Below are 23,253 nucleotides of genomic sequence, written 5' to 3' on the forward strand. Positions count from 1 at the left end.
CCCAGCTCAATGCAGGTAATTCCCAGGGACCAGACATCCACCTTCCCGTCATACTGGCCTTCGTCCATGGCGAGAATCACTTCCGGAGCCATCCTGTGAAGCACATGAAGGGAGTGATTTTTCAGCCTAGTTGTTGAAACTTCATTTGGGTGAAACTTATTGCTCATACTGCTCTCAAAGAATTGGTAAAGAACATGCAATGAATGTCTGGAGTTCTGCCATAAAATATTATATCTGTGGTCAACTTACCAATAAGGTGTCCCTACAAATGAGTTGGCAGGAGATGCTATGGAAGCAGAACCAAAGTCTGCCAATTTGACCTGACCTGGCTCAGTCAGAAGAATATTTCCAGCTTTCACATCTCTGTGGAAGATAACAGAAAAAAGGGGAATGGCTTTGTTTGCTATAACGTATATTCAGGAGTCAGGCTACTGTACACCTCCTAAATGCTAACAGTGGTGAAATGATTTTACAGCATCCTAGCAATCATTATAAAACCATCCATTCAGGAAAACTGCACATAAAATTAACAAAAGTGTGTTATCTGACATGACCAAGCTGTTGTCAACAGGGAAAGTGCGTAAGAACATTTTTGTTCTTCTCAACAGTTATGAGTAATTTTCTGTTAACTGTGGACCACTCACCTGTGAATCATTGCATGGGAATGTAGGTAAGCCAGTCCCAACAAGGCACCATGGGTAATGGCAGCAATTTCTACCTCTTGGAGTGGTTTCTTGTGAACTGGGTGTTCAAGAAGAAAGCCAAATTAGCAAAAATTGAGTTGAGAAACAGCAATGTAAATCCCTTTACCGCAGTGATATGAACTACTGACAATCAAAACAGATGTTTAAATGCATAAATGAAACTCCAGACAAGGTAACAGAAAAGCCCTCCCTCCATATTGACTCATAACAAATGGGCAAAGGAATGGTCACACAAACAGGTATTACGCTGCAGTTGTGAAGAAATACCACACAGCATGTGTATGCAAACTACTTGAAATTTTCAGCAACTAATCAGATGCAAAGGCCAGACAGATTTGTTTTATCGAGGCAGCCGCACACACTCACCCTCCAGCAAATCTGAAGCAGAACCCAGGCAGTACTCCATGACCAACTGCGGTGAACAAAGGCAAAAACAACATAAGAAGAACCAAAAGCTAGGCCTTTCTGTCCCTCAAAAGCCTTAAGGTGAGATTCAATAAATCAAAAACCATTCTTAGATCAACAGTCAAAAATCAAGCCTTGTCCTTATCCCCCAAAGGGCATGAGGTGCTATCTACTGAGGAAAAGTTCTCAATTTCACTTCAGCCCATCAAGAAGGGGGACTGATCACATTTCACTGAGAAATGGTGGCGAGACCACAGCAGCTTAAGGAACAAGTTGACAAGACAAAGACTGAAGGTTTTTGTGTGTTTTCATGCTCCATATGTACTGTAAGCAGAATGTTCACAAGGAAAATGTGACCTCACACATTTGAAAGAAAAGCAACCTTTGCAGGTATTTAGGGTAAGGTATCTTAAAGCCACTTTCCTGCTTGTGTCTTTCGCACAGGTATTTGTGTAACACAAATCACAATGCAAATGGCACAGCATACAGAGAAGTGGATGTGATTCTGTTACTGGACTTACCCAGGCAGTGTTGTCTTTCAAGTAGCAGCCTTTGTATTCAATGGTGTTGGGGTGTCGCAGCTGTTGTAGGAACTTGACCTCCTTGATGATGTCCTGCCACTTCTGCAAAGCAAGGGCACAAAGACAGCTGCATTATCAGTTCTCACCTAGTTGCCCAGGCATCTGATAATGGTCAGTTGGCCAGTTTATTACATTATGCACACATTAATGCACACAGTGCATCAGTGCATTGCATTTACATTTATTCATTTAGCAGACGCTTTTCTCCAACACGACGTACATTTCTCATCGCATTAATAGTAGTCGTGTGGTGTAAAACAGCAGGGAACTGGATTAAAAGGTCTTCATCGTTAAAAGTCAGTGACACATGATCATTATTTTGTTGCTTAGCTGAGACTACATTTTTACCCCTTTATACATTTTACTGGAACAACTAAAGTATCCGGCTCTTCCTGGGACTGGAACTATCAACCTCTGGTTATAGGTTTATGTTCTTAAAGATAAACTTGAACTTAACCATTAACTTAGCTTACAACCTTTGAACATTTGATGACCCATGTTTAAGCACTGTTTGGAAAGTAGTAGCTCCAGCTTTGCCAAGGAGGCCTACTTGGTGAGGTCTGCTTCTCCTCACCTCTGTCGTCTGCTTCCCATTGTAGGACATCTTTTTGATGGCCACCACCTCGTGTGAGTAAGCATTTCGGGCCTGTGGGGAAACCGGACAGCAAGTTAGCAAGTGAAACCAGAGACAGGGACCCTGTCATTGTGGTATTAGTCGGGAGGCACCCCACTGCGCGTTTCCACGAGGGCCTCCTGGAGTGGCTCATCCCAAATCAGCATCTGCAACTGGAACAGCTGTCGGAAGAGAAACATCTCCCCTTGTCCTGTTTTTATTCCCTGAGCTCTGCATCTGGAGGATCTGTGCAGAATCCGTGGGGTGGATTTACAGTGAGGGATTCAGGCCTCCGCGCTGAGTCAAATGCAAAGGCTTTGCGCATTAGCTCAAAAGATTAAGAAATGCCACAAGACCTTGTGAGGAAGCAAGGGCTGCTTTAATATCAGAACAGACACTTTGATCTGCGCCCTCTGTTCCTCAGACAATTCCAACAGATGTGTCGCCCCAACTTTCTTTGCAAATTAGTCAGCAATCTTTAAGGACAAAAGTAGTTTGGAGATATTAATTTACAGAATTAAAGCTTCCAGATGACCACAACACCTTTTAAAGTGGACTGTTCCTAATCCCTTTCTAGGGATTTTCAGAATTTGTCCCTTTGCAACAGGTAGAACAGCACAATGATTGAACTGCACAATCATCTTCTCTTCATTGTCATCATTTTTGAATGGCACTTACAAAGTAAACGGCCCCAAAGCTCCCATGGCCAATCTCGTGCAGGTCGCAGAAGACATCCTCGGGATCGTCCTTGAAGAAGAGGCCGGAAAGCTCAGGGTCCTTCGGCGCTCCTTTCCGCGTGGACGACGGCATCATGGGCTAGAGGGTTCCACTGGAGTCCACTCGCTGCTCTCTGTCATCGACGACCCCGGCATTGGCAGTCAGTACCTGTGAGAAGCCAGGGTTGGCAAGATTACTGCCAGTGTCCCTCAGTAGTGACCTGCAACAGACACGCTGCACATGGGACAGGTCTACTACTTATACGTTACACACATTAACCTCGAAGATCTGAACAAAAAGACGGTCCCTTGGAGTCTCAGGAAATTTATCTCTGATTCTTATGCAACTGTCCCCTTTGATTTTGAGGCAGTTTTGCCATATGACTTTGCAATTTTTCCCTCACTGATAGTATGCACTTGCTGCACCAGATCCAGGGTTCAATCAAAATGGAGAGTCCTTAATAACAGAGTAAACATCATAAGAAAAATCCTCACCATGCGCAAGGAGATGAAAAAAGCAGCCTAATTTTAGGCATCCCCATTCCGGTTTGAACTAGCTGGCCTACTGGGAAGAACTCAGTATATATTTGTATATTTGTCTTGCCTAGTCCGATGGTGACACATGCCGGGGGAGGTGGGCTGGGAGTCACAGGCTGAGTGCTTGCAACCTTGTCCCCGGCATTCACCCAACCGCACTCGCAATGGAGATCGCAAGCTGATCTCCACAGCCACCATGTCCGACCTCATTTACATGAGGACAATGCACGTTAGGCTATCTTTTACACAAGCATACTAGCTAGAACAGCAATCACAGTTACTGATCCAAACAATGGACTGTCGTGTGAAAGTAAAGCTCAAAGACAGACTTTAAAATAAGTTACATCTAGTACCCCTGTTACAACAATTTCCCTCTGTGGACACATTGCATATAATGGCATTAAAAATGCTTATATAACTAAGAAAATACATTCATCTGTATCCCCAAGGTTATTTGTACAGAAAACATTCCTTAGACATACAAGAAACTTCAATCTTTTACTATACTAATAAGCTTTGGGGAGACCTCCATATCTGGGTGGGGGGCTTTGTTTTACAGCAGATAAATATATTACATAAAATGAATAAAAGTAATGAGTGGCCATGACCATACTGTCACTTATTCAGCGCTTGAAAGAACATGGTTAAATAGCAGTTCTGTTTCGCATAACCACACACAGACTCCTGGTACACTCTTGTTGGTCTAGTGATGCTGTCTCTCCCTCTCTTTGTCTTTCTGACAGGCTGCGTAGACCCCCACCTGCGAGCATGTGCTCAGCCCAGCAATGGGAAGCTGCCCTGACCCCTCTGACGGCATGCCGCTAATGCTCTGCTGTGTCTCTCCATTGCATCATCCCTCCCGCTGAGCGCCAACGTTGAGCAGCCTCTTCAGACGAAACCTGACGTAATGCCTGAATCACATCGACTGGAGTTTATTTTACACCAGATGAAACAGTGGGACCGGGGGTGGGGGGGGGTTAATGCATGCAGTACATACATGTAAACAAATTATAAGATTGATGTGTATTATTAAATGTAATAAACCATATGCACAAGAAAATGGCCCATTCTAAAACAAACCAGTCACATGATTAGGCTGAGTAGTCTGCATCCCCCCCTGCACTCCCCTCTCTCCTTCAAATATATGAAATGATGCAAGGAAGCAATAGCAGGTTGTAACAACGTCTTGTGTGGATAGCGGTCGTCTCTTTGTCCCTCCGGTGCTCATCAGGTAGGGGAGACAACAGACAGGACCACCATACCGTGCCTTCTGTGTTACTCTTAGTGTCCATTAGTCATTACGCAGGAATGCATTTGGACTACAAGTTGTCTGCCTCTACAGTCAAACGCAGGACTGACCTAAGGGAGTCATCAGGACATGACCTTGGCACTAGTGCTTCAGCTATTTAAGTCCGCCTTTTTTTTTTTTTTTTTTTTTTTTTAAAAAGGTGTCCGGATCACACGCAGGGTTTTTACATTTATTTTGCTCTGCTTTACTTAAAATCCATAACGCAGTAAGCGGTTTCAATAGAAGTATGCTTGAAACCATAATCATTGCTAAAATTCAGTAACTGCATTGCATATGCAGTAATTTGGTGGAAGACAAATAAGTTTCCACAATGCCAAAACATTATTATGCATGCATTGCTTTCTTGCACAAAAACCACTAAGTATACAAACAGCATTTAAAAATGACAAAAATAAAAAAATAAAAAGGTGCACCACAAGCATTTAAAGACTAATCACACAGATAATGTGAGATGCTTTCCAACAAACATATTTGAAACAAATCATTAGATCTACATAATTTACCTGTAAATTATATAAACTGGGTATGAAACATGAGACAGCTAGTAGTGTGTGGTTAGAGTTTCTGCCTTTGGACCCAAAAGTCACAGGTTTGATTCCAACCTCCAGCTATAATATCCTTGAGCAAGGTATTTGCCCTAAAAAAATTGCTCCAGTAAAATTACCCAGCTGTTTAAATGGTAAATAATTGTAAGTTGCTTGGGAAAAAAAAACATCAGCTAAATATGTAAATGAAACCAGCAATTATTTTGTGTAATGTTAACACTTTATCCTTCTAAAATCTGTTTTTTTTTTTTGGTCTGTTTAATCATCATAACAATGTGAAAGTGGAAAATGATCAATACTTTTGCCACGTAAAAAATTAAAACAACTGAACTGTCTTCAGAGCATCAAGCTACATGTCAGCTGCCCTTCGCTAGCGGAGGCTCTCCTTGGATCGCAAAGTCGCTTGCAGTGACTCAGCGGCACACAATGCCTGTAGCAGTGGGGCTGCACATGAGTGTGGGCAAGAAAAAGCTTGCCTCTCCTCGCCTGGTTCAATTTTGAGTGACTGCTTCTTGGAGCACTGATGCATGTTTTGAGTGCTAGTGGATAGATGGGTTGCCTGGCTTTTAGAAGCAAGCAGGACCATGACTGAATCGTAGGGCACATCTGAGTGGAGAATGCCCCCAGCTGGTCATGTTCCTTGAAAAGGAAGGGGTGAGCGCAGCTGTCCTGGCCCAGCCTGAGTCTACAGCGTGCTCCACATCTTAAGTATGAGAAAGACTATGAGGAACCTGTGTGTACACAACAGGGTCAGCTCTCCTTGTTTATGTGGACATTTAGGGTGTGGGAGGAAAATGCCACCATCATACTCCTTGCATGAAGCGAAAAAGAAAATAAACATCACCGGAAAAAAAAAAAAAACACAGTCAAAGAGAGCACTCCTTGTCATATTAGCCCTGTGGATTCAAGCAGACCCTGCTAGCTGAGGAATGTTATGGAAAATATGACACCTTCTCTGCATGTACTGCATAGGTGTCATGTTAAAGGCCGTCACAAAATCTCTCTCACTCACACACACACACACACACACACACACACACACACACACACACACTTTCAGAACCGCTTGTCTGTGTGTGTCTGCATGTGTCTTTCTTTGCACATATGCCCATAAAATGGGCAAGAAAAATTAATTATTAAATCCATGGCCTCCGACTCTGTGCTGAGACTCCATTTTTTACTCAAAGTGCCTACCCATTTCTGTACAAAACAAAGCCTGAAAGTCTGTGTTGGAGGGTTAAAAAATCCATTTTAATAAAAGACAGCAGAGAAAATAAAAGTATACTGTATTGTGCTTGTTGGTATGTTCCTGAATGATTCAGAACACACATTAGTGAGTGATGATCTCCCTCCAACAGATCTGAGAAGAAGAGTGAGCAGATATAGTGAGCAGAAATGGCAAAACTGCTCTACAGCTGCCCCACAGCTCAGGGTGGGAATGAAGATGCTGGAAAGTGGTGAATGGGTCCCCTTGCAGACCGTGTTCTGACAGCAGAGCGACAGCTAGGTCTGAGGATGAAGCATCAAGAGTGAGGGGGACTGGAGGTGCACAATGGGGGAACTTCCAGTGGCTCTTGGCTGTTTGGTATTAAGCTGATTTCACTGCTGGTGAGGGAAAATGAACTGCAGCATTAGTGTCACGGCGTTCAACGGTGCTTCTCAGATCACGACGATTTATTCAAGAATTCGAGAGTTGGGGAGTCTTATGCTGTAACTTTGAACCAAAACGGATTAAACGCTGCAGAATTAAAAGTACCATCTATACCCTAGCAAAGAGCATTTTTAGGCTGAATGTAGGCTCTATTCTAATACATGTTATTGTATACAATCTTCCTGTTCATGCGAAGCTTGTACAATCAGTATCAGCATGCAGCACACACTGAGATCAAATTCCCAACTGGATCAAGATGGCAATATATCACGTTAATATCAAAAGCCAACTGTCACTGTAAGACATGTGACTATGTGAAGCAGAAAGGACAGCAGTTGGACTAGTAGTTGCAGCTGCTGCCTTGCAACGTCAACATCCCTCCTCCACCTGGTGTAGAACCTTTGATCAAAGTATTTACTCTGAATTGACACAGTATAAATAACCCAGCTGTATAAATGTGTAAATCATTTTAAACAGCTTGACAATGCAAGTCGTTTTGGAGAAAAATGCTAGCTAAATGAATGAATGAATAAAAACACCTGTCCACATGAGCTGAAGGAAAGAGCAGAGAAGCCACAGCAGCTCAACTTTCCACGTAAGTATCTGACTGTATCGGCTTTATAGATTCAACGCATTTGAGGAATGTGACTTACCATAAAATCCTTATTTAACACCCCAACCCATTTTTGAAAATACCTGGTATATTTTTTTTTGAGTAATCAGAAAAGAAGGGGGGGGGGGACCTTACTGATACCAAGTTTTAAATCCCATTCTCTTCTGTAGTCCGTAACATGAAACAATCCACAAAAACACATTAATAACTATGTGAACAGTCAAACTTCCGTGAAAAACACTGACAACTTTTAAACTTTATTAACACATTTACACACTGTAAACAAAGATAATCCACTGGTTTATTAATGTCCGGGACTATTGTAATCCAACGACTCCCCGACGTCTGTCGCATGCGAGTGGTCAGATTCAGAGTCCAGAATTTCACACCCAGCAAGGCCAGTACTACCCCTGGCAACATTCTCAAGCACATTTTCACTCACATGAAGTTCATCTGGGTCAAAACCATTGAAGTCCGACGCCGATTCTTCACTTTTGCTGTCTGAAAGTTGTCCGAACAAGTGCTCCTCTGACCATGGCTGTTATCACCTCGCACTTTTTGAAAGACTTACGAATCATATCTGGGGTAATTGCAGCCCAGGACACTTTGATCCACTGCAAAATCAATAACTAAGGCAGCGAAGCTCAAAAGGTGTCATTTGTTGACAGGATGCTAGGTGGTAATACCCGATGTACTTGTGGCATTTGCATGAACTTTTTAGGGAGAGAAATGATGATCGATTTCACTACCATATGACCTCTAATAAATGCCCCCATTCTGGAAAATGTAACGCTACAGGGGGCGTTAAATAGGGATTTTACAGTATGCATCATGCCAGGCATCAAGAAGGTGGGGTCTGCAAGAGTCTTGTCCTGGAAAAGCATGTGTAAACTTCAGAGTGGGTGGGTGAGCTCAGGAGATGCAAACAAGACAAATATTACTGGAATAGAGTGGGGAGAAATTGTGAATACTAACTTAACATTCAAACTTTCACAAGACACTCCGCTCGACCTCAAGATGGGCACTCGTTGCAATTGGATACTGCAGGTGAGCACTGCTAAATTTAAAAAGACCACAAAAATAACACTGTTGAGCAGCACGGTTCCTGAAGGTTTTGTTGTCAGGGAAAAGAATAAGCCTAGTAAATGGTGAAGCGTAAAATTCAATTTGTTGCCCTCATGGGGCGTGCACGCATGCACACGCACACACACTCCAATGAACACACTACCCAGATAACATCCACAGACGGTCAAACTGATGTGAAGTTAAAAATACACAAAATCCCTTAAACAGCACTGCCTCCTATTATTCATGTCACTAATACACTGGAAATTTTACTTGCATTAATATTTCAGACTTACAGCTCACACTGATCAGTAATGGAGCAGACTCTTAACTAACTTGATTCTGACTTAACATGTTGATCATGCAAATGCTTCTGCAACTCCAGACATTGCTGAAAAATGCAGATGAGCACCACCTTCTAAGGTCTCCCATGGGGAAGGCAGACCTGCTGCTTTTGGACAATGTTAAAAATGCTGCTTCATCATGTAAACTTTTTGATGGAGACTCCAGCACTTTTGCACCCAGACACACTGACACAGAGTCTTCCTCCTTGTTTGGCTTCGATATTGGAGTTGTCACCACTTTAGTGCCTTTTTTACATGCATAAAACATTATGCCACAAATACTTCACTCATGAATTGTACCGATGACCTTTGACTTTCTGATGAATTTCTTTTTTTGTGCACAGTTTATTACTTACTGGAATTTGCGATAAGACAAGTTCAAGGTTAAAAAAGGTTTTGCTTCAAGGCTCTTTCCCTGCCTTGTGTGTACACTGTGTTCATCATGCATGTCAATGCAAAACAACAAACAAGCCACCAGAGTAGCAACAGACACATGTCCAAGAGAGCATTTAGGGCATAATCCACAGAGTACTTTCCCCATTCTGAAGGGACATACGGTGCTGTCCGTTTGTGGATTAAAAAAACATCCTTGCTGGAGATGAAATAAAGAACAAAAGTTGGCTTTCATGTTGGCACCTGTACAGCAGGTACAGGAAAGGGGGGGATCTAAAAAGACAATCGTCAATTTCTCAAATGCTACAACAAAGAAAACAATATTTAAAAAATGCAGTTTAATGAACGTTTAGACAAAAAAAAGAATATCACTGTCACTTTTGTACATTTTGATGTGTGGGAAGCACTCAGGATTGGCTGTCCTCAAGCACAGCTGTCCTCGAGTTTGGTTGAACTGCACTGCACGTCACGCGATGTGGGCGACGCACAAGGCAGAGGAGAGGATCCCGCGTGCCGCCTGCCCCAGTTTCACGCTACAGCAGCAGTTTAACGGACTGCCGAATTCTAACGTCATGCTGATGTGGGCCTGGATGGGCTGAGGACCAAAGGCACGACACTGCTCTGGGAAACATATGCTGTTGAAATCTGGGGAAGGCGAGTGAATGGGAACGCGCTGACCCTTTAATAGGGCAATATGGGGCAAGTGTAGGTAGACAGGGCCCGCTGGGGTCGTGAGGAACCAACAAGTGAACGGAGTGAAACTGCAGTCACAGAAAGGCATCAGCATGGCAATGTGGTCTGGCAATGTTAACAGGGCCTCAGGGTGAAGTGTGAACTAAAAGGACATCCTTGGCAGAGACCCTCAGGGTGCAACTACACTGTTCATCAGTGTTTTGCGAAGCAGCTGGGGTCACCAGATTCAGCAAAAATACAGATGCAACAAGACTCACCTACCCTAAATACACACCTAGGGGACTGCGAATAAGTGAATAAAACCAGAGATTCTTTTATATGCTTTACAACATTTTCCCCCAAGAGGGGGGTGGGGTGGGGGGGCAGCAGTGCTTCTCCAGCCCAGGGCTGTCACTAACCCAGATTTCACATTCCAGCTTTGCGTATGCATCTCACATACGCCACACACCTCCCAAAACACACAAAGGGTGCCAAAAGTTCACTGTGATGTGCTTTTGCTTTGCCTCTGTGCTCCTCTGTGTTGTGACAATTACGGTCCAGCAGAGCACTGACAAGAGACGATCCATTGTTTATCTCACTGTTACTCAAGCTGTTGGAATAAGCGTGGCTGTTAAGTAAAAAGAAACCTTTCTAAAGCTCCACCGTACCCCACAAAGACCAATCCTTTGCACGGTGTCTTCATCCTGTCATCAATATAATGTTCACATTATCTACGCCCAGTCATTGCCAAAACTTCTCACGTCGCCTTCGGTTTGCTTCAGACCAGGCTCTTGGACAGCTCGCACGTGATTCTTTGTATGCTCGTTAGGACTGTATAATGCAGTCCGGCACGAGGTGTCCTCACTCTGTTTCAATCTGCAATTAAAATGTCACACAACTGGATAAAAATAGCACAAACCCAGATTTGAGCGTTAAAAAAAGAGCATTAGGCATGGGCTATGCACAGACTTTAATCTTTTGTGGGACCATTTGTGCCGCTGTACCTGACAATGAATGCAGATTAAGGGACTGGGGATATGAGCTACCACTGCTCTGATTACAGCTTTTCTTTGAACACATTATCATCCACCTCATCACTATTATTATTATTACTGCAACCATTGCCGCTTAGCTATATATACAGTGACATATAACTGAACCCATTTATACAGTTGGGTATCCTGCAGCAGCATGTGAGGTTCACTAACTGACTCAGCGGTACAGCGGCAGGGACTCCTGAAGCTTTAATTCAATTTCCTTACCCAGGATGCAACCTGTAGCCCATGATTCAGTTTAAAAGTATGCACCCAGCCCAAAAAACTGGCGCTGACTATTATCACAGGCCTTCTCCCCTTCAAAACTGCAGAATCCCTTTAATTTAAGAAGGCCTCAGTCTCAAAATGCAGTTGTTTATCTCTCAATCTCTTAACACACCTTTGTTAATGGCTTGTGCTGGTCAGAGTTGCTGTGACAGAGGTCTGAAGCCTACCCCCCGAATCACTGCATTAAAAGCTTGGGGGAGTGAGTACACCCTGGACAGGATGCCAGTCCACCTGCTAAACGAATTAATGTAAATAAAGACAAACGTCTCTTGTCATGGACGCCACATAATATCTGGTGTGGATGCAAAACACTCAAACCCTGCATTGGCATAGAGGACAACCATGTATCATATTGCTAATTTTCATGTGCAATCAACTGATTTCAGAGAGCACATATACATACCTTTACTATGGGGAAACAATTTTCTGGGAACTTTTGTGGACAAGGACAAACATAAGCATGGTAAAGTACTGACATTTAAGTTTAATGGGGACAGACTGAAGGAGGCTACAGGTGATGAAGTACCAGTGGAAATTCCACATCCAGCCAGACTGTCACAGCAGCACTATATCCTGCAGTGAACACTTGTTATGTTAAAGGTATTTCCTTTAAAAAGTGAGCATCTCATCTTTTTTTGAGAGTACCAAACTCCTCTTAGTTTGTCTGTGAAATACTTGATTTCTCTTTTTTCCCCAGTTTGCAATCTCAGTAAGCCACAACAATTTATACATTCTAATAATAACCTGGATTTTACTCAGCCAGGATTCACTGAATCTCTTATTGTCTGTAGGTAGCAGACAGACCGAGACACACCAGCACTATGCACACACTGATCTTTTCAATGACAGTGCTGGAGGTGCCATATTTTGTATAATTACTGCTGGATGATTCTGACTGTATCAGTTACCACCTTACCAAATAACATGATGATAGCAAAGAAGGTGGAGGACTGGTGACTAGGATCTCAGCCTATACCAAGAGTTAAATGGACAGGACTGCCCTGGCACAGGCAGCCAATCAATGAGGCTGAGACATTTCACCTCTCTAAGTGGTGACTCACCCAGCAAGTTTTTCACTCCAGTATGCAAATGTATGGAAATGGCCGCAGCCTTCATTTCCCACCCACCAACTCTCCATCTGCAAGAGCACACATCTCTGTACTCTAGACTCAAGACAAGAGTGGAGCCGACAACAGGCTAAAACTGACATTGTTTAGTGGCATAGGAGATTAATGAAGACTTGCTCTATGTTTAAAACAGAACTATGAGACTTTAAATCAGAAAGCCACAGCTTAAATATCCTACAACATTACTCACTAACTTGTACAAAAGTATAGGATTTAAGGTTTCCATTACATCTGTGTGAAGGTACACAAATCAGTACTTACACTTCCATCAAAGACAAAAACAGTGGTTCAATTAAGACAAGAAGTTAAGACAACCAAAATATTTTTGTGCCATTTGCTTGTAGAACATGGAGGCGGACTATAAATCTTTGCTCTGAATGCATCAGATGTCATGTGGTCACTGAACTCTTGTGGGAGTCTAAACCATTTGCATAACTCAACCAAGGCATGGCAATGTGATTCAGCTGATGCTGGCTCCCACACTAGAGGTGGGAAGGAAATGGTCAGATGAAGTGTAATTTATATTTGAGCCTGTAACCCTAAGAGCTTTACTTCAGATGCCCCTTTCCAAAAAAAAAAAAAAAAAAAGCCATCAGCTGTTATAGAATGAAACACCAACAGGAGAAAGGCACCAAGTACACAAAAAAGAGGAATGGGAAAATGACTTCATGCCAAAGGTGGGTCTATCGATCAAACTTGAGAAACTACTATGTTATGGTCTTGTGGCACAAAGAGGAACGTGTTTTGTCAGTAAGGGTTTCTGGTGTTGGAACTGGAAATCACAGGTGTTGCTGGCTGTTTGATACGAAATAACGCGCAGTGTCTGGGAAGAGCTCCGTGAAGTTGGCCCCCCTACAAACAGCACAAATGAAATAAACCTTATAATTCGTTAGTGCTACATTTGTGCCGCTGCATTTTTTGAGATATTAACATTTATTTATTTCGGAAGTGACGTCACTCCAGCCCCCCCCCCCCCAATCCTGCAGGAACTTGAATTCAGGCTCATTCGTTCGTGTTACATTTGTGCCGATTTGTGCTGTTCAAACCGCGGTTCTATCTGTTACTTTTGGAGATAATAGGGGTTGTTTACATAGCACATGACATCACCAGCCCCCCTACAATGCCGCAGACACTCGAACTGGGGCTCATTCACTTATGCTACATTTGTGCCGTTTAAACTGCAGTTCTACCTCCTTTGGTTCTGAGATATGGATGTTTACATGGCATGTGACCTCACTCCAGCCCCCCGACAATACTGGAGAAACTCAAATTTGGGCTCATTTGTTAGTACTACATTTGTGCCTTTCAAACTGCCGTCCTATGTTTTGCTTTTTAAATATTAAGGGATATGTTACACGTGACATCGCTGCGGTATTTCAGATATTAGTGACTATATGACATGTTATTTCTGGCAATATTCATAACATGTACTGTATATTATGACTTGCAGTCCATATAATACTACTGCTTTTACCTGATCCTGTCCCTCCCACTTCACTCACCGGTCCATGTTGTGGTCGAACACGAGGGAAAAACTGCTGCTGTTCATTGAACAGTACTGGTTCACCCAGGTCGACACAACGAGTGGAAAAAAACAGCACTGTATAGTTAACGTCAAGGATTTTTTTAATGAACAACAGAACTCAAAACATGTACTAATGCACTGCAATGTTTCCAGTGTCCTGTACACACAGCACACGTGTTGTTCTGTGAAACAATGCCGACTTTACAGAAAGCAAGAAGAAATAAAACAATATACGGCACAAATGTAGCACTAACGAAAAATATGTATTTCTTTATTTGTGCCATTTCTGGGGGGGGGGGGGGCAACTTCACAGTTCCAGGTGACGTCATGTGAAATACCATCCTTTATATTTAAAAAAGTAAAGGAGATAGGAGCGCGGTTTGAACAGGACAAATCGGCACAAATGTAGAACTAATGAATGAGCCCAACTTCAAGTTCAAGCGGTGTTGTGGGGTGGCTGGAGTGACATCACTTTCAAAATAAATGTTAATATCTCAAAAACTGAAATGGCAGAAATTGTAATTTTTACGGCATAAATGTAGCACTAACGAATCATAAGGTTTATTTCATTTGTGCTGTTTGTAGGGGGGCCAACTTCACGGAGCTTCTGGGAATTGGTGAATGGCAACGAAGACAAAGCAAATGTGCATCTAGACCGCTGAGTCACTTCCCCAGTGACATCTTCTCTCCCCTTTCTCCTTTAATTCACAGTGGCAGTGCAAATTATGAACATCATCATGGGAGTTTTGAGTGGAACCTCCTGGGTTTAAAGCCAGGATTCTGGCTTTTATCACCATACAAGTCCACTTGCAATTAATGTGGGAATTAGTGCTGCCTCGGAATTTAAGCTTTTTTTCCTGAACTGCAATATTACAAACTACTTCGGTCCTGTTGTCTTTAGAGACATCTTACAAATGTTTTTGACCAATGACCTCTTCATGTTCCCTGGCTACTTCAAATGGAAGAACTTGTATACGAACTAAAAACAGCATGTTTGCCTGCATTTTTGTGAGGTCAGTGTTATTCGTTATGTATTTATTATTACCAAATACATGACATGCATGTTTTATTCTGCCCACATGGACATTTCTAGCCAGAGACTTCTGGCTACAGTCTTGAATAAGGTTCCTCAATTTTGCTGTGCAACTAATACCAAGAGGCACTTCTGTCACTGTTTCTTTAATCTGTGCTAGAACACTTCCTCTAGCATTTTATAGGTATGATGGCCCTCCAAGCCTGATATTTACAGTTTTTTTTTTTTTTTTTTTATTTGGAGGAAATTCTAAGCTCAAGCCAGCCCAACCAATATTGAGAAATGGCTTTCTTGGTTATCCCAGTTGTTCCACCATGGCTCTGAGGCCTGCTCTGGATGACACAGAGTGCTTTCACTCTTAGCCATTTACTTTGAAAGTGAATTATTGATCACTGCTTCCAAGAGCCAATGGTTATTACTGCAAACTTGACCAAGGATTGACTTGACCAAATTAACAGGAATTCATTCATTCATGTATTTCAAAGAATAAATATCAACAAAAAAAAAGAAAAAAGCCTGTAAATTTACTGGCTGCAAAAATGCTGACCTTATTTTAACCAAGAAAAGGCACATAAACAACCTCTGCAACAGTCAGGGACAATCACACATTCAGATTTGAAAGGTCCCAGTAAGACCTTCAGTGACGAGATCAATGTCGCGTGGGTTTGAAGGAGCAGCTTTGTCTATTTTCTGTTCCTCGTTTCCTCCTGAGATAAAGTAAAAGGCTTGACTCACTATTCTCGCACACTGTCTCTCACAACACAGAGTAGCACATCTGTCAAAGAGGAGAGGCTGGCACAGTTTCCCGTAAGCTGCGGTTTAACTGGACTTTTGTTCAATTCAGCCCCAGTCATTTCATCATTTCATTTGTTCTCTCACAAAGTCTAAACAGTTAATGGGCTTTTTAGGCAGTAAAAGATTATACACACACATACTTGCCTAGAAGTTAATTTTAGTACAGGTGGCATTTTCTTCTTCACATTTTACATTTTATTCTGCATAAGAGAAAGAACCCCAAACTTTGTTCAACTTAAACTAGCCTTGGACCAGAAGATAATAAATACCCCACCCAAATAAGAAAAAGAGTGTCACTGGACTGAAACTGGTTGGACAGGAATATAATAATGAATTATACTTTGATTTCTCCATTTTTATTCTCCTTCACTCTTGTTTTGATAGGAATGGAAGAGAGGTGACTAATCATACAGAGGCTGGGAGCGTGGACTGTTACCCACTTTTCTGACTTTAAAGCAACAGCTAGTAAAGAAGGATGCTAAGCTGAGTGTCAAGATGCAGATGCTCCCCATACAAGAGTGTAAATCTGTATTAATTTACTTGACATTGATGTCCATATACACAAAACACACAGAGCCCATGAACATGCTTTTCTAGCAAAGAACACCTTTGGACAGTTGCATCAATTATGAGTCGGGGGGACTCAACCAATCCTTTTCTTCTACAGAATTCCGAAACAAAAAGGTAATTTTAAAATCTATGCACCACTATGACCTTGAGTTACTGGGGGACATCCAGTCAGAACTGCGTAGAGGCCAACCTGGTTTTTCCCACCTGTCCAGCGAGTGGATTTCTAAGGACTTACAACAACAAAGCACAGAATTAATGAAGAACCTAATTTTGTCATTCTTGTTCCAAGTTAATAGTATGGAAGTAAGCCAAAGCAGGGCAGCTCCTCATTTACGGCAACTTGCAGAGGTGCAAGAACGGGGCCAGCAAGGAACTCAGAAGAGGCCACGCGATTATCAAATACTCATGTCTTTCGCCAAGGGGGGGGGGGGCAGCACACACACACCTAACACAGACCTGCTTGAAGCTTATAGCTGCATTGTTAGAGGGCAACGTGATGCAACATAAACACAAACTAAAAGATTGTCTGCTGACCAGTAAGACTCAAGAAGCACTTCTGCTTTGATTTGATTGACTGTGCTTGACGATAAGCAAGCAGCTAATCAGATGAAAATGATCTGTTTCATTTTTTACCCTCCATTATGCCTCCCTGACAGCTTTAAGGTCTCCCCAAAACATAACTTCCGCTTACAGCAGCTACTCCCACATTTAACAAGCCTTAGAAAACATTTGCGGAAGGACAGGATGGCAGGCTTCAACAGAAGAAGCCTCAGAGAACCTTCATTTTTCAAATGACCAATAAACTTTTTTCTTAAAGTATGGCACTGAAAAGCTCCCTATTCTGAAAGGGAATCTTCCAAAAAACAGCTGCTATTTCCAACTGAAAAAATCTGAAGCACATTTTAAAGAGCGCTGTAATTAAGTTCTTTAAACAGAGTCCCACACCCACTTAGGTCAACTCGCCAAGAATGCCTCTCTCAGGAGAGAAGGGTGTCCTCCTCAAAAAGAGGGGGGGACAATCTACGCTTGTGTGCTGACGAAAATAAGCTGCTCTTGTATGGTGAGGAAAATCCCATCATACACAAACAGTCCTTACTTCAACTGACTAGAGGAATAACTTTCAGTTTAAACATTACTGCCTTAAGTAACCCATCAGGATATTTGTGTACGGGATGTCAGCTGTCAAACGTGTTTAATCATGAATATATACACCAAAGAAAACGTGTGCCAGGATACACTGCCATCCAACTGGGCAAGTGCATGTTTTTCAAGAAGGTGTGAATCAGTTCATTTTGAATGACTGGAGCATTCAGGGCTCTCTCAAAATGGTGAGAGCCCTGAATACAGTGAGGTGATGAGCAGTTCACTTTTACTCATCAGGGATAGCTTCATGCAGAAGTCAACCAAACCAATGTGCCATCCTATGATGTTTTATAGTTTTTGCAATTTGTGGCCATGAAGAAAACATGCACCAGAAAAGCATACAAGAGACATATCAGATGCTCCAGAGGGAAGATGCAATGCCAGGCTGCAGAGTGTTGCATTCGGCTATTTAGTAACGACCCACGAATGTGACAGCATCTAAAACTGTACGTGCCACTCCTGTCCACGTGACATCCAACTCACTGGAATGCCTCCTTCCTTATGAATCCTACGGACTCAATCAAGCTAGTGATTCAACCGTGTTCACAGCTGGCTTGGAGGCAGAACGGCTCAAGCTCACTTGATGTACCACCATCTCCAGAAAACATGGAGTCTGCAATCACAGAAATCATGCAATGCAGACTGTTTCTAAATTGCTCAATCTCTTAAAAAGCCCACCAAACAAGACCGTATGTGTAATATGGACCTATATAACTACTTACCCAATTTACTAAAATATAGCAGCTGTGGGGATGCTGTTACTGTAACATCTGCACATACTAGCATAACCACAGCAAATATACACAACAGAGACCTAATGTGTCTCCTGCAATCATCATTAAAAGCAGCATGCATGAATAACAGATCAGGGGAAGGAAGAGTCAAGCAAATTTCTTCTAGCTGTTTCAGACCCCGTCTGCATATATGGCACGCTAAACCATGTTGATGCAGAACATTATGCCTGACAGAACCTGTTTAATATTTTATGGGAGCTGCTGCTCTGCCTTATATAGCAGAAGTGCTGCAACAGTTAAATGACATTTTAATTCTCATCCTCTTGGTTTACATTGACATGTACATAAAAGAAAAAAGCCTGTCATAGTTATGAATTCTGGCATATTACTGAAGGATAGGACGACATATACAAGGGCAATCACAGGCTAGCTGTGCAACAAGTCTCCTCAGATGGGGCCTCTACTTCCAAAACACACAAAGAGCATGGATGCCACAGAAGGCTAAGGTTGGGCAAAACAAACCCAAGCCTCAGTCAGCACCCTTGACCTGCACTGAAATACCACACAGATACTCCAGAGGTTTCCTTTGGCACAGCTTGACCATAATGGCACAGTCTCAGCCACACATTTCGCACCCCAGAACAAACCTCATTTAGAACCACTTAACAGAAAAAGGTGCCACAATCACAGAAACTTGGAAAAACACCTTGCTCCTGTGACAAGAAGAGCAGGATAATAACTCTAGAATAGGATCCGTCAAATCAATTGATTAGTCAGTATTGGCTGTATGGGTCATGTCCTCAGAATTCGGTTCGCTGCAAATGAGAACTGCCTTCCAGGCCACAGGATGACATTTCAGCCCAGTTGTTCTTTTAACATCGTACTGCTGTGAATCATTGTGACACAGTAAGCAATTGTATTAGCTGCTGCTCAAAATACACGAGCCTTACTCATGCAAGGTGGCAACCGTGAACACACTACCTACAATATGTTAACACTAAAACAGATGTTACATATTTTACAAGCCACTGTACATCCCAAACAATCTCACTGTTGTACTGAACCTGTAATGTAATTTTCTGTGTTAAGTACAGGGGAAATAGAAAAAAAAAAAAAGGGGGGGGGGGGGGACGACGACACTACATTCTCACCTGAAAAAAAATCCCCCTTCATGAGACAAACTCTACAGTAAAAAAGCCCTTCACAGAGCAATCACTGCACAGTGATTAAGTTTAGGTTTGTTTTGGTGCCCAGATCCAAACCACTGCTCCTACACTGAAACGATAAGTTTGAGCAGAGCACGGCTTTGCGAGCAGCTACAGCCTCAGTGTTACATTGGAATTACACGTATAACCCAATGTGAGTCGCGAATGACTGCTCATTAAAAATAGATGCGGCTAGCTTTACTCTAAAGGTGCACAAGTTATAACCCCTACCTCCTATTATGGTGTTGCCTATTGGGTGGAATTATATTTAATATTCTCAACAGTGTGCATCCCAAGAGAAAAGAGAATTGTTGCGTATCTCACTTACTGTCCACAGCTAATGGAGTAGCTGAGTGAGAACAGGAGAACTGTGTTGATCTCAGGGGTGCAGGACCTACAATTTAAACACTTCAACACAATAGCTATTTTAGCCTCCTCATGCCCTTTAATTATTAATTGATGTAAATACAATAAACACTTGCATGTCCTAGATAGCCATTTTATGAACAGAAACCCCCAGATCAAGGTAGATTCCTAGACACCTCGTGCTCATTTCCTCTCAGAAGACAACGTCAAAGTTCTGCACAGGAGCTTGATGGCCACCTGGGTAAAAATCACATTTATTACATGAGTATATTGACTTCCGCAAAATGAGTCACCACTGGTGTTTGCTTTTTACATAGTACAAATTGTAAATATTTTTAGTCAGTATCATCGATGTTTGCACAGTGCCCTGATGCCCTGTCCCACCTGTTCCTATCACTCCTTGTCCATAAAAGGTGTATTTCTCAACCTCCGGTGACCAAAAATCACATTTGCAGGCATCAACTGAATTTTTTTGTCTAAACATATGGTGCCACACTACTTACAATTATTTACACATTTACAGAGACTTAGTCAATTTAACTATATGAATTTGGGGCAAGTAATGTGCTCAAGAGTACTTCAGAGGGAGCAAACATTTAAATCTGCGCAGCATGAATGCAAGGCAGCAGCTCTAACTGCTACGCCACCTGCTGGCCCAAGTAAGTAAATGAATTCAGTCCAGAGGAGCCCAGGCAACAATGCCCACCTGAGGAGCAGAGGGGCCACACTGGAACAATGCAGGAACCCTGGGCTCTTCACAGTCACACCCGCACCAACTAACTAGTAATGCAGTACAATTGAATTAAAGACAGACAGACAGGGGATACAGGGATAGCATGAGGCTCAGTGACAGCAGACAGAAAAATAAAGGCACAGCAGACACAGAGCGAGGCCATATGCCGGAGTCCTGCTGGGTTCTGCTCCACTATCTCAGATCACACGATCCACTGGGATGAGCCACGCGAGACGTTACACCAAGTATTACACCACAACAACGCACAAAAAACACAGACGCGACGCGTGCGAGTCTGCGCGCGTAGCGAAAAATTATACCCATCCGAACAGACAAACACGCAGCGCCAGTCTTTCTTTCTATCGGGATTCGACGATTTGTAAGAGCTACACAACTACACACTTCGACGGTATCGCTATTATTAAGCGCCACAATGGAACCAGCGTGAAACAGGAGCACGCGCGGACAGGATAGGCGCGCACACGACACTGACAGTCCTCGTTGGACAATCAACAAATCGGTGAAAAAAATGTGCATGATGTTGCCACACATTTTCAGAGGCAGAGTTTACACACACACACACACACACACACACACACTGCCTCATTACATCATAATGTGGAAATGAAGAAAATGTCACCGTTTAGTAAGTGGCTGGTGAAGGCTTAGGGTCAGTAAACACTAAAAATAAAAATAATGCTAGGTTGCAGACTTACAGCAGTGTTTGCTGACAAGTTAAAATATCACTTCACTTGACTGCTCAGCTGCCGCGTCAGGCGGACAGACAGTGTTTTCAGTTTTTTACATGATTAAAAAAAATTAAAATATCACACGACTTGAACTTGATAGTGGGGACAGACTCTGGTTTCCGGCGCCACACTCACTCACTCACTCACCCACCTCGGCCCTCAGGTGCGGAATGAGCTGCTCTCGCCTCCTTTCGGCCTCGACTCCGCTCGTTCCACCGGAAGACTCCGACAACGCGCGCACCGTTACGGAGCGCAGTCGGGTCTCAAGCTCCTCACCTCCACTGACAGGAGGAACCGCCGCGCACAGTTTTTTTTTTCCTCTTCTTCTTCTTTTTGCCTCAGCAGCAGCAACAGCACAAACCGCGTCCCCTCCCGACAATTTCTACCGGTTTCTTTCAGTTTCTGCCGCTTTCCGTTTGCTTCCCCCGTTTCCGTCAGTTAGCCGAGCGACATGATTCGCGTGTGCGTGAACCTCCTGTCACTGTGAGTTCCTGCGCGGTCGTCCCCCAACTCGTCTTGACGGCGGTTAAAAAAAAGTTAAGGCGGTCGCTGAGTTCCGCACAGGGGTCCAGTAGCTGCAGCGCGCCGCTACCCTGTTTACCGAACACCACACACACGTACAGTAAGAACTGTATACTGACCGGTGATCTTTGGAAGCCCACGCCGCTCACAAACATGAATTCAGCCCGCAGCGGCTCCGACTTTCGGTTTGTCTTTCAGAAGCGCAGTCCGACTTCCTGACACGACGCGCAGCTCGCTCCCCCGCTGCGCCCGGTGCCTGGGCCGTCGTCGCCGTGTGCACGACACGCAACAAGCGAACAAGAAACGGGAGCGCGTCTTCGGTACTCAGCGTCTCCCACTTAGGACGGCGAAACTTTGACGACGACGCGACGGAACAGCACGCGTCTCAGTGCGAGGTCACGGCGGCGGGCTCCCGAGTTCGCTCTACTTGTTCTGTAACTTAGGAAATGAGAAGGGTGCTCAACGTGCGCGTGCCCTCGGCTGACGAGGGTTGCTCGCTTACGCATGATGATTATGATGATAATAAAACACGCAGGAATGAGCCGTTCGACTTCCTCGTACGAGATTCCGTCACTAAAATAAGCGATGCCTTAGGTTAATAACTGTTAACGATAAAAGGCACATTTGAATCCTAAAGGTTACAATTTATTCGCTTTTTGTTTTATGCATACTGCAAAATACTGTTCTACCAAGACAATTTTTACTGACAAATTAAAAAAATATATTCGGAGAATCATTTGACAGATCTTTGACACACTGGAAATGCAAAGCTATACTATAGAAACCGTTTTCATTACCAGTTAAATGTTACTTTTTTGAATTATTCGACGGACACAGTGAAGACCTGACGTGTAGCTTTCACGGTCATATTTGTATTAACCTAATATCGAAAATGATATGATGATTTAACATTAAGTGGCAATATTTTATACGGTGCTGCCACCTGCTGGCAGAATCCAGTTTTTCCCTTTGTGTCATGGCATACCTCCGTCATTCCTGTATTTTTATGCATTTTAAAATAAACATAATTTCTTATTTTCTGATGAAACCATTAAGCCTCTGCCGCATACACGAGTTTTATGCATAAGAGAAAATAAGATGATTACGATTTTATTAGTATTTTAAATTTTGCGGAAGACAAAGGGAAAAACATCATTTCCCATGGTTCCGTTCGATAGTTTTAGACCGATTAAACTGAAAAGTGAAAATTGTAATTACTAATCGTTGTCTAAGTTCCGAGGATATAAATGCTGGCAACGTAAAAATATCACGTATTTGTTT

At 42.9% G+C, this 23,253-nt stretch overlaps 1 protein-coding gene across 2 annotated transcripts in view; it reads right to left on the reverse strand.

Moving 5' to 3' along the window:
• Positions 1-22,671, reverse strand: part of taok3a (TAO kinase 3a) — a 40,063-nt gene extending 17,392 nt beyond the window's left edge. The window contains exons 1-8 of one of the 2 annotated variants that reach the window (XM_018740535.2): positions 22,092-22,671; positions 2,982-3,188; positions 2,265-2,336; positions 1,631-1,732; positions 1,071-1,116; positions 645-741; positions 250-363; positions 2-93 (exon numbers count right to left, since the gene is read on the reverse strand). In XM_018740535.2, the coding sequence (XP_018596051.1) occupies positions 2-93; positions 250-363; positions 645-741; positions 1,071-1,116; positions 1,631-1,732; positions 2,265-2,336; positions 2,982-3,116 (658 nt within the window). In that variant the 5' untranslated portion in view covers positions 3,117-3,188; positions 22,092-22,671. Of the gene's footprint in view, position 1; positions 94-249; positions 364-644; positions 742-1,070; positions 1,117-1,630; positions 1,733-2,264; positions 2,337-2,981; positions 3,189-21,601 lie in introns of both variants that reach the window. The other variant, XM_018740534.2, reaches the window with a different exon arrangement.
• Positions 22,672-23,253: the final 582 nt, after the last annotated feature.

This window comes from Scleropages formosus, chromosome 12 (assembly GCF_900964775.1).
Source record: "Scleropages formosus chromosome 12, fSclFor1.1, whole genome shotgun sequence".
Lineage (NCBI taxonomy): Eukaryota > Metazoa > Chordata > Actinopteri > Osteoglossiformes > Osteoglossidae > Scleropages > Scleropages formosus.